We start from the raw sequence: 13,166 nt of genomic DNA, 5'->3' as shown, positions 1-13,166 counted from the left end.
AAAAAACAGTTTAATCAATTTTAGAATAAGGCTGTAACATAACAAAATGTGGAAAATGTCAAGGGATCTGAATACTAATTCAACTGATTTTTTCATATTTTTTATAAAGTATAAAAATCCTACTTATTCAGTCCTAAAGGAAATATGTGCACGATGGATAGTTTGATAACAAAGTCAATGGGCTGTCCTGCCCCTTGCTGCTCAGCTCTATGGGGCAGGAGTGTATCCATTACATAAGGCTCAGAGATTAAACTGAAGGCATGTGAGGTATTTGAGTGTCCTTCTGAGAATGTCCAGGCAATAAGAAGAAAGAAAGCCCGCTGATTTACAAGCTCCCAATGACTCCCTGAGATTGAGCCTCAGTGGGTAGTTGTTCCGCTGCATTCACTGCATAACCCTTTGATATACAGCAGACCTGGATTCAAATAGTAATTGAAATCATTTCAAAATACTGTATCTGTACTTGATTGAGCTTGCCTGGCTTCATGGACCAATAGAATAGTCCCAAAACGTCAAACCCCATCCATCTGACACTCCAGGCAGGCAATTTTCTTAGTGCAAAACTCAAAACAGATCATCAAAAAGACAATGCTTTCAAAACTCTAAGCACGTTTTCAGTTGACTATGTGCAACACACAACATCATAGTCACTTTTTCACCAAACTTAATCAGTGTTTCATCTAGAAATACATTTTTTTCCCAATGCAATGCTCAAATTACTTTTGATTTGATTCCCTTCTCTTTTGTTAAAAGAAATGGTACTATTCCTTCATCCTTAATTGACGATCACTTAACCGTTTGGTAAACCTATAGATTTGACTTCCGAGAACTACAAAATAAAAATGCCTGTCTGTAAAGTAGAAACACAAAAAAGTAAGATATATATATATACCCCCAATGTACTGTGATCATGGTGACTATTGTGATTATACTTCACAGTAAGTAACAAACAAATCCGATATTGACGAGATCAGAGATGTGCCGCAACAGATCAAATCAAATCAAAGTGCATTGCTCACGTACACAGATTAGCGCAAGTTACAGCAGGTGCAGCGAAATCCTTGTGTTTCAAGCTCCTACAGTGCAGTAATACAATATCCATGCAATACCAATACGCAAATAATCCAGAAAGTCCAAAACAAGAAAGAAATGCGTCCCTTATGCTGTAAACATGTATCCAACATGAAGTTGATGGGGTCTTTTAGGGTGGGGGGGGTTCACACTGCTTTACTAAAATTGCATTGGCCAATTCAGCACTGTAATACTGTAAAAATATGCCATTTACGTGGCAGACCCTTTAATCCAAAGTGACAACAGTCCACACATTTGATTCCCACAACTCTGGTGTTGCTAGTGCCATGCTCTTACCTACTGAGCCACGTACGGGACCACCACAATACATAAGTACAATGCAATACTATAAAAAAAATATATATATATACACAATTACAATACAGGAGAAAATATGTATGATTGCCATCCCGATGAGCGCACCCTGTTTCAGGCCATGGATGACTCTTTCAAAGATTTCAATCCAGATCTATTTCAGGTTTGGATTCGCCATGCCGAATGTTTTTTCCCCAGGTGCATGAACAATGAGGATATTTCCAGCGATTTCGATGAGAACCTATGGCCAAATGCGCACGACAGGCTTGATGCTATCTAGTGCCTGCTAAACGTTACGCTTCTTTCATTTGATTACATTGAGAAAGACGTCTTCAATGATCACACCTTTGATCACATGTGGAAATGTGATGTTCAGTCAATTTGAATGGGTAGTGTATTGCCTAATGTGAAAACAGTGTAATGAACTGTAATTGACAGTACATTCAAAGGGCAATTTTATCTTTTGGATTAACTGGTAGTTAACGTGACTCAAATGAGAAGAAATCATTATGTTGTGTTTTGGTGATTAAACCAATGTTCTCATTATATTTCACAGTAAACTTCTATTTTGGATCAACGGTTGTGTGGTGAAACAAGTCCACAAAACAAAATGAATGCACGATGAAAGGTTTTGAACGTCAGACTGGCTGCGTTACTAGTGTTACCAGTTTGGATTTCTGTACTAAGAGTTTAGAAAACTCACCACATACCAAACACCATTAAAACCAGTAGACCCAGCTTCAGAAGTGTTTGAACCCAGGTCTTATATATAGTGTAAAGGGAGGTATGCAGAAATTGCCTGGCACCATGATCAGGTCAACCTGTTCTCTACATACATCTATACCCTGTGTGTGTGTGTGTGTGTGTGTGTGTGTGTGTGTGTGTGTGTGTGTGCGCGTGCGCGTGCGTGTGCGTGTGCGTGCGTGTGTGTGTGTGTGTGTGTGTGTGTGTACGTGTGCATACGCGTGTGTATAAGTAAGCAACCGGACAGTTTGTGCCTGACTGTGTGGACTATCTGGTAAACGTTACAGCAGTAGACTGTGTTCTGGCTCTGGTGGATTCTTTGGATTTCATGAGTCTATAAGATCTTTCTTCTTATTACGTATCCACCACTTTTACTCAACCTCACTATTCTAATAGACTGCTGCTCTTCCTGCTGAACTTCATTATGAGAAACCTTTCAAAAGGGTATAAGGGAGGGAGGGAGTTAAAAAAGAGAGAAAGGGGAGAGGTGGGGAGGAGAGGAAGAGAGAGAGGAGGGAATGGGAAGAGAGAGAGAGAGAGAGAGAGAGAGAGACGCAGAGAGCTGTGGGTTGGCAGCGCACTACATTGCTGCCTGCCATAAGTTGAGGGACAGTGTCTGACAGACCAATCAACCTGCACATGTCCTCTACTGTATGCTTATTGTTATTGTTGAATGTATGGTTATTTTGACCCTTGGTTATTGTTGTTAATGTTGTCCCGTTGACAATTTTGATTCTCATTTTTATTTATTTTTATATTGTAAATATCCAAAATAAGCTTTGGCAATATGTATATTGTTGCGTCATGCCAATAAAGCGAATTGAATTGAATTGAATTGAATTGAATTGAATTGAATTGAATTGAAAATTGAGAGAGGTTGAGAGAGAGGTTGAGAGAGGTTGAGAGAGAGAGTAGAGAGAGAGAGAGGTTGAGAGAGAGGTTGAGAGACAGAGAGAGAGAGAGAGAGAGAGAGAGAGAGTGGTTGAGAGACGAGAGAGAGAGAGAGAGAGAGAGAGAGTGGTTGAGAGACAGAGAGAGAGAGAGAGAGAGAGAGAGTGGTTGAGAGAGAGGGAGAGGGAGGGAGAGTGATTGAGAGAGGGAGGGAGAGAGAGAGAGAAAGAGAGAGAGAGAGAGTGGTTGAGAGAGAGGTTGAGAGAGGGAGGGAGAGAGAGGGAGAGAGCTTGAGAGAGAGAGAGAGCACAAAAGAAGAGGAAGAGAGGGAGGAAGTGAGAGAGCGATAAAGAGAAAGAAAGAGAGATTCCTGACTAAATCAGCTTGCGTTTCCGGGGTAGAGGAGTTGACGAGAGTAGCTCAGTCCCCAAATCCATCCGTGTGCTGCATGCACCTAACCAACATAGACAGCCAGATGGGCGCATACCTCGCTCAAGAACCTTAACACACCCGCAGGCACACACACGCGCACACACACCGGGACACACACAAACACATCCTATTTTCCTAGAAGAGTGTACGACAGTCCCTGTCCCTCCCTTCCTCTTTCCAATGTGTATTATATGTACACACACCATAGCAATGTCCTCCTCCCTGTGTTTACTGTAATAGTGTAACTGTGTGACTTCCCCTGTCCATATCGCTCTGCGTGTGGTACTTTAACAGTCTGTGAGAGGCAAGACACCAATCTGTTGCTTCAGCTGGAGGCAGGAGAGAGGAGAAGAGGAAGGATCTGCTCCGCACCCTTAACCCATTACTACACTACACCTACTCCTTGCGGAACGGAGGCAGGGAGAAGGCGGAGGAGGAGGAGGTGGGTGGACGTCTGAGCAAATGTGGCAGAGAGGAGAGGGTGAAGGCTGAACAGGCAGTGGTATGACAGGGAAGGACAGGCAGGGAGATGAGACCGTGTTGATTTGCTACAGCTCACTATAAATCGACACACACATACACCTACTCCTGTATCAGCGAGCTTGTATACAAATTACACACACACACACACACACACACAGAAGTAAACACACACACAGTTTATCACACACAAGCACACAGAGTACACAAACAGACACGACAGCTGGCGTGAATGAGTGTGTATACGCGGTGTACACTAACCTCTGACCCGGGCATAGCAGCAGCCACACTTGGCCAGGACTTTACGGAACAAATGTTGGCAGGCGCAGCCTCGGTGGTGGTGGCCCCCTTTCATGGTGTACACCTCACGCTGGATGACCCGCTACCAGGGGTGGGCATGGCCCAGCGAGCACACACGCAGGGACACACTAGACCCTCGCGGTGCAGAGTAAATCCCACACAGCAGTGTCGGGAGAGCGTCCACAGAGGAAACACAAAGTCCAGTTCAAGAGCTCCAGTCAGATCGGGTCCACAGCCAAACTAGAGAGATCTGGCTTAGAGAAAAACACAGCCATTGGGGATGGACTGCATGGCTGTCGTGAGAATAATTATCCCTCTCTTTCTCTTTTCCTTTCTCCCTCGTTCTTCCCAGTTGCTGAGCTCTCGCCGGGTCAAATGACAGAGTAACAGACTGCCTCAGAGAGAGAGAGAGAGAGAGAGAGACAGACGGGGAAAGAGAGAGAGGGGAGGGGGTGAGGGGGAGGAGTCTTCTACAGCTCTAGTTGCTGCCTGGCTATTCCAGGGTAGTGTTCCCACTCCCCTTCTTCTCTTCCTTCACTTCTCTCCTCTCTTCCTGTCAAGTCTGTCTTCCGTCTCTCTTAGCGACCCTCCTCTCCTTTCTCTCTCATTTCTCTTCTTCCTTTCCTCTCTCTGTTCCTCTCCTCTGCTTTTTCTCTCTCCTTCCCGCTCCTCTCCTCTGCTCTTTCTCTCTCCTTCTCTCTCCTGTCCTGCTCTCTCACTCACTCGTTCCCTCACCTCCTCCACTTGTCTGTCTGTCTGTCTGTCTGTCTGTCTGTCTGTCTGTCTGTCTGTCTGTCTGTCTGTCTGTCTGTCTGTCTGTCTGTCTGTCTGTCTGTCTGTCTGTCTGTCTGCCTGCCTGCCTGCCTGCCTGCCTGCCTGCCTTTCTGTGTGTGTGCCTGTCTGTCTGTCTGTCTGTCTGTCTGTTTTCCTGTCTGTCTGTTTTCCTGTCTGTGTTATTTGTTATGCTCTTTCTACATGGCTGGCTGCTGGATGTGAGTTTGGCAGACTAACGTAACACACTTAAGGACTCCTACTGGAAACCCAACACCTCCCACAGGCCAGCTGAAATGCCATGCTCTGTATCTCTCTCTCTCTCTCTCTCTCTCTCTCTCTCTCTCTCTCTCTCTCTCTCTCTCTCTCTCTCTCTCTCTCTCTCTCTCTCTCTCTCTCTCTCTCTCTCTCTCTCTCTCTCTCACTCTCTCTCATCAATTCAGAGTAAAATAAAAACAAAAACATGCTTGTCATAAGTGTAATAATCCAGAATTACACTGAGTGTATAAAACATTAAGTACACCTTCTCTTTCCATGACAGACTGACCAGGTGAATCCAGGTGAAAGCTATGATCCCTTATTGATGTCACTTGTTAAATCCACTTCAGTCAGTGTAGATGAAGGGGAGGAGACAGGTTAAAGAAGAACTGCAACGCTGCTGGGTTTTTCGCACTCAACCATTTTCTGTGTGTATCAAGAACGGTCCACTACCCAGAGGACATCCAGCCAACTTGTCACAACTGTGGGAAGCATTGGATTCAACATGGGCCAGCATCCCTGTGGAACACTTTCAACACCTTGTAGAGTCCACGCCTCGACAAACTGAGGATGTTCTGAGGGCAGAAGTGGAGGGAGTGCAACTCAATATTAGGAAGTTGTTCCTAATGGTAGGTATAGTCAGTGTATACGGAGTGCTATGTTAAAGAGTTTGTACTTGTTAGTAGGAAGGACTATCAACCTGACTCTCAGAACAATATTTCAGAACAGCATTGGGTAATGGTGGTTTTATGAGAGGCACACACACAACCCACCACACACACACACGCACACACACACGCACGCGCGCGCACATACACACACACACACACGCACGCACACACATACGCACGCACGCGCGCACACACACACACACACACACGCACGCACACACACACACACACACACACACAGGCTTGTTTTCTGGATATTGACTGGATCCTGTTGTTAGTTTATGATAGAGGGGCCAACAGGGAGACAGAGCTCTCCCTCTTCCATGGCGCTCCAAGCTCCAATTTCACAATGTTGGCATTGTTCTCTTAGTGTGTGTGTGTGCGTGTGTGTCTACAGCCCACTCACTTAACTAGATCTGGGACTCATACCACGTATTACACTGGAACAGACCCATTCCTTTAGCTGGAGGAGAGATCCTATTGGACCATTGTCGCTTACCAATTTTAGTTTTGTTCTGCGTTGATTAGAGTCCACCTCATGATCTTTACCAAACTCATCATTTTACCGTACATGGATGGGGGTGAGAGGACTTGTTTAACCAGCCTCTGACTTATAAATCTTTGTTCCTTGTCAATGAAATCATCATGTGAGATTCTATTAAAACCGGCTACCTACTGTAGGGAAACAACCCATTAGGAAACGCTAGTTGTTAAACCTAAGCTTGAAGGAATGAGTATTCGTCTTGGCATTTACCTCAGACTGCACATGTCCATATGTCTTTGTGTGAAACCGTAGCGGCCATCGATATAGCAGCATATGACTTGGTACTTGGTGACAAGGAATACTGTACGGCTCCAAAGGTGCTGACTCACTGTCACGCTCGTTGCTCCAACGAAATATAGCAGGCCATCTCTACTCCGTGCTCTCCATGACTCAGCAGATTTAGTATGAGCTCATCCCAATGTCATCCTGCTCCCAGTACGTTTTGGATACCAATCTCAGCAGCGTCACAGAACCAGCTCAGGTTCCTCTCCCAGGGAATCGGGCAGGGGGGGAACCAGGGATACCAGAGAAGCCTGGTTACCGACTGGCACACAACAACCCTCGTCACAGAATATCCCCGGACCAGTCATCAAACAACAGGAGTTCCCAGGTCTCTTCTCTCCTCTTTGGCTTTTCCTCTTTGATCTTCTCTGTGTTGGCATGGTTCCAACATCCTATCCCTATCCGCTTAAACATGCGTTAGTCTGATGCCACACACACCATAGCCTCGCTCGCTCTCTCTCTCTTTCTCTCTCTCTTTCTCTCTCTCACTCTCATTCAGTACGGGTTCGTGCCGTGGGGGAGGTCTTCGTGGGCTATACTCGGCCTTGTCTCAGGGTAGTATGTTGGTGGTCTGGTGAAGATCTCCCTCTAGTGGTGTGGGGGCTGTGCTTTGGCAAAGTGGGTCGGGTTATATCCTGCCTGTTTGGCCCTGTCCGGGGGTATCGTCGGACGGGGCCACTGTGTCTCCCGACCCCTCCTGTCTCAGCCTCCAGTATTTATGCTGCAATAGTTTATGTGTCGTGGGGCTAGGGTTAGTCTGTTATATCTGGTGGATTTCTCCGGTCTTATCCGGTGTCCTGTGTGAATTTAAGTATGCTCCCTCTACTTCTCTCTCTCTCTGTTTCTCTCTCTCTTTCCCTCTCTCTTCTCTCAGGGGGACCTGAGCCCTAGGACCATGCCTCAGGACTACCTGGCCTGATGACTCCTTGCTGTCCCCAGTTCACCTGGTCATGCTGCTGCTCCAGTTTCAACTCTTCTGCCTGCGTCTATGGAACACTGACCTCTTCACTGGACGTGCTACCTTGTCCCGGACCTGCTGTTTTGGACTCTCTCTCTACCGCACCCGCTGTCTCTAACTCTGAATGATCGGCTATGAAAAGCCAACAGACATTTACTCCTGAGGTGCTGACCTGTTGCACCCTCTACAACCACTATGATTATTATTATTTGACCATGCTGGTCATCTATGAACGTTTGAACATCTTGGCCATGTTCTGTTATAATCTCCACCCGGCACAGCCAGAAGAGGACTGGCCACCCCTCATAGCCTGGTTCCTCTCTAGGTTTCTTCGTAGGTTCCAGCCTTTCTAGGGAGTTTTTCCTAGCCACCGTGCTTCTCCATCTGCATTGCTTGCTGTTTGGGGTTTTAGGCTGGGTTTCTGTACAGCACTTTGTGACATCGGCTGATGTAAAAAAGGATTTATAAATACATTTGATTGATTCACTCACTGTCACTCACTCTCTCACTCTCTCACTCACTCACTCACTCACTCACTCTCACTCACTCTCACTCACTCTTTCACTCACTCTTTCACTCACTCACTCTCTCTCTCACTCACTCACTCACTCACTCACTCACTCACTCTCACTCTCCCTCTCTAACTCACTCTCTCACTCACTCTCGCTCTCTCTCTAGCTCTCACTCTCTCTCTCTCACTCTCTCTCTCTCACTCTCCCTCTCTCACTCTCCCTCTCTCACTCTCTCTCTCTCTCTCACACACACACACTTTGCAATGTGTCTGTGTGAACATCAAAGCATCAGCAGACAACATCCAAGCAGATCCCATGTAATAGCAAAGAGCCATCCAGCTACAGTCCCAGTAAAGTCCACATATCATCTCCCAGCTACAACTACAATACATATCTCTCAGTACATATCATCTCCCAGCTACAACTACAATACATATCTCTCAGTACATATCATCTCCCAGCTACAACTACAATACATATCTCTTAGTACATATCATCTCCCAGCTACAACTACAGTACATATCTCTCAGTACATATCATCTCCCAGCTACAACTACAGTACATATCTCTCAGTACATATCATCTCCCAGCTACAACTACAATACATATCTCTCAGTACATATCATCTCCCAGCTACAACTACAGTACATATCTCTCAGTACATATCATCTCCCAGCTACAACTACAATACATATCTCTCAGTACATATCATCTCCCAGCTACAACTACAATACATATCTCTCAGTACATATCATCTCCCAGCTACAACTACAGTACATATCTCTCAGTACATATCATCTCCCAGCTACAACTACAGTACATATCTCTCAGTACATATCATCTCCCAGCTACAACTACAATACATATCTCTCAGTACATATCATCTCCCAGCTACAACTACAATACATATCTCTCAGTACATATCATCTCCCAGCTACAACTACAATACATATCTCTCAGTACATGTCATCTCCCAGCTACAACTACAATACATATCTCTCAGTACATATCATCTCCCAGCTACAACTACAATACATATCTCTCAGTACATATCATCTCCCAGCTACAACTACAATACATATCTCTCAGTACATATCATCTACCAGCTACAACTACAGTACATATCTCTCAGTACATATCATCTCCCAGCTACAACTACAATACATATCTCTCAGTACATATCATCTCCCAGCTACAACTACAGTACATATCTCTCAGTACATATCATCTCCCAGCTACAACTACAATACATATCTCTCAGTACATATCATCTCCCAACTACAACTACAATACATATCTCCCAGCTACAACTACAATACATATCTCTCAGTACATATCATCTCCCAGCTACAACTACAGTACATATCTCTCAGTACATATCATCTCCCAGCTACAACTACAATACATATCTCTCAGTACATATCATCTCCCAGCTACAACTACAATACATATCTCTCAGTACATATCATCTCCCAGCTACAACTACAATACATATCTCTCAGTACATATCATCTCCCAGCTACAATTACAGTACATATCTCTCAGTATATATCATCTCCCAGCTACAATTACAATATATATCTCCCAGATACAACTACAATGCATATCTCTCAGTACATATCATCTCCCAGCTACAACTACAGTACATATCAGCTCTCAGCCAGGTTACACAAAGCCCTGGCCAACCACTGTGAGATCACAGACTGCCGCTCTCCCTCTCTTTCTCCTCGTCTCCGTCTTTCGGTGTTTGTGCACGCTTTAAAAAAAAGCTCTCTGCCTTTGTCTCTGTCTCTGCAACGAGATTCATCTGAAAAGCAAATGTGTTGAAAAGAGCATTGCTCAACTATTGTACTTTTACCAGTGGACCAGAAGGGGGAGTTTATACCAGGGCAATGAGGCAGCCTCCATGTCGCCTCACCAGATCCCAGTTCAGTTTAGCCTCCTATCGTTCTCTCCACAGTTACTAAACACACTTCTGGACCTGGTGAACTTTGACTTTGGCCTGAGAGCCGTGTGTGAAGAGTCGTGAATGTCAGTGGAAGAATGGAAGACTAGCTCTCCACCACCGGGCCATGCGTTTCCAGGAAATAGAGGGATGGAAGAAGGGAATGGTGAGGGAGGGAAAGGAGGGGGATGGAAGAAGGGAATGGTGAGGGAGGGAAAGGAGGGGGAGGTGAGGTGAACACCTAGACATCTTCTCTCTCCTTTCCTCCTTCCTCTATATCACCCTCCCCTCCCCCAACACACACACACTAAACATGATTAATCCTCACACACAATCCTCACTCACACAAGCATAAACACAGATGTCTAGAAGAAGCCGGCCCAGCACCCCGTGCATGGTCATGGAAAATGGGAAAATCTATAAATGCACATACTGGAATGTACAGCTACATACTGTATATATTGTACACACCTACAGCACTCAGATGGAATGTCTGGTTGTCTGTCTTTTCTATAGAAGCTGAGTCTGAGAGAGAGAAGGCATCCTTTCCGCCCGTGGACGCAGATTCCAGTTAGAAGGTAGTGAGTCAGTGATAGGTTTCCCCCCTCCAGAGAAATGTCAAGTGGTGCTCTATATGTTCCATGTCAGTATGTTGCATGTTTTTAACATGTATCACGTGTACAGCTGTAGGATCTTAATTTGAGCCAGTTCACTAGAGCAGGAAAATAATCCTACAGCAACAGGAAATTATAATTCATGGACATTTTTTGTAGGGGTTGATATATTTTCTGGTAGGGCAAATCAAGTCTGATATTTTAAAGTGAAAATTACAAACCTTAGAAGCCTTTTTAAACGTCGAATATTGTACAGGTTTGCATTTCCAGCCGTGCAGGAAAATTCTCACCAACAAAAGAATGATCAAATTAAGATTCTACATCTGTACTGCAATCTCACATAGGCAAAGGCATACATGCATACATTAATTTCTCACTAATCACTGGAGAGTAGGGTTGAATGGCGGGAACCCTGTTACCGAGATTTACCGGGATTTACGGCACAAAACCACTCCCTTTTCCCGGGATAAATAACTACGAGAAACGGGTAAATTATAATCAATTATATATATGAACAGCATGGCGTGAAATGGAGCTGTTAAATTATAAGCGGTGTCTAAATGTGGCTTCTCTACGGCCTCCGCATGATGAATCATCAACACTCAGGGTGGGGACAGACAGCCCATCTCAGTATGAAGCGCAGTTCACAACGCATGTAGACCTATCATCTATCACATCATGGTAACTTTTTGTCTTGTGACAGGCAGGCCTATATTTACCCTAATATAAAGACCGAATGGACGTCTAATTTACCCATCCCCATCGGGGGTCTCCTTGTTTTTTAATTGTAAAGATTCAATTTTTTTCAATTGCAGCTGCAGAGTTTTTAAACAGCCTATCACTCGAATATCGTTGCTTTAAATCAGTGCACTCAGTCTTTCTCCCTCTCCATCAACTCCATTCAAATTGCATCCAAAATAGATAATCCTGTTCTAGATGAATATACTGGACCATATATAGATGTCCTAGCCTACCTCTTTCAGGTAATCCATTCAATGTAATATTAGCTAATTAATGATGGGTTAGGCATAATAAGGTTCCAGCTTATAGCCCCTGTCTCTTGCGCAATACCCAAGCACCTGTGCTCCTCTGGCCTCCTTAAAAAAACGCTCCTTAGCTCTTGGAGTCCCATGCAGGAAAAGCTAGACTAGAATAGCTTGCTGGACCAATTTTTTTTAGCATTTCTTATACCAATAGACTATTCGAAGAGGGACGCAAGCTCTTTTTTTGCTGAATGTAAATACAGCAGTCAATAAAACTCACAGGTAGTACGAAGGAAGACCGAACGCACGATGGCAGTAGGCCTCAGCAGTTATTTATTCAGACCCATAACCTGTCAATCCTCGCGAAGAGAAGTCAAAGCCTGCACCAAATTCTAGTCCTATATTATTCAAGATGTCATTAGAATGATGATGCACAGGAGGTTGGTGGCACCTTAATTGGGGAGGACAAGCTCATGGTAACGGCTGGAGCGGAATGAGTAGAATGGTATCAAATACATCAAACACATGGTTTCCATATATTTGATGCCATTCCATTCGCTCCATTCCAGCCATTATTATGAGCTGTCCTCCCCTCAGCAGCCTCCACTGTGATGAAGATAAGGACAACAAAACGTATATCATTTAACTGTTGAAAGCGGGGGAGAAATGAAGCAACAATAGAGAGAGAAAGAGGAGGTAGGCTAATAACAACATTAGGGGAAATATTATGAAAGGTATATATTCATCAGCCTACTAATTATACAAATAGTCCCTATTATATTTCAAAATTAAAATCAGCCTATACTTGTAACTTTGTAGGCTGCATGTGCTCCACCAAAATTGCATGTTATCTCCCTGCTTTATCATGGTTTAAACGATATGCGTAATTCCAGTCCATATCATACAGTATAATACAATACAGTATAATACAATACAGTATAATACAGTACAGTAATACAGTTTACTCTGTATAAAAGATTAGCCTACTGGAGTTAATTTCATTTATTTGACCAAGAGAGGATATAGCTAAATACATCTATGGGTTTTTATGTTTTTCTGTCGTGCGTAATGTGTAGTAGCCTATATCATATTGGATAACGGCACAATCATTTGAGCTTTTTTGGGCTTGGGCTCATTAAATGTCGTTAATGTAGGGCTCATTAAATGTATTGAATGCTTTTGAATGGCACTTCCGGTTTTTGGCAGGAAATACCGGGTTACCCGGGAGAAAAGTGATTTATTCCTAGGATGGAACATTTGTAAAATACGGGGGAAATATTCAACCCTACTGGATGTTGAAATCAGGCAGAATGCAGTTGGTTATATTCAGATCACGTCCCCTCTCCCCCACCCTCACCCCCCGCACATTAAAGTCTCTCTCTCTCTCTCTCTCTC

The 13,166-nt window shown here is 44.2% G+C and overlaps 1 protein-coding gene across 8 annotated transcripts in view; it reads right to left on the bottom strand.

Moving 5' to 3' along the window:
• arhgef25a (Rho guanine nucleotide exchange factor (GEF) 25a) overlaps positions 1–13,166 on the bottom strand; it is a 145,842-nt gene that overhangs the window by 109,362 nt on the left and 23,314 nt on the right. The window contains exon 1 of one of the 8 annotated variants that reach the window (XM_014135862.2): positions 4,195–4,832. The exons of the other annotated variants lie outside the window; for them this stretch is intronic. Coding sequence (XP_013991337.1) covers positions 4,195–4,288 — 94 coding nt within the window. The 5' untranslated portion in view covers positions 4,289–4,832. Of the gene's footprint in view, positions 1–4,194; positions 4,833–13,166 lie in introns of those variants that run through there. 8 annotated transcript variants of the gene reach the window in all.

This window comes from Salmo salar, chromosome ssa13 (genome assembly GCF_905237065.1).
Source record: "Salmo salar chromosome ssa13, Ssal_v3.1, whole genome shotgun sequence".
NCBI classification, from domain to species: domain Eukaryota; kingdom Metazoa; phylum Chordata; class Actinopteri; order Salmoniformes; family Salmonidae; genus Salmo; species Salmo salar.
This window is presented reverse-complemented; position numbering and strand designations above follow the sequence as displayed.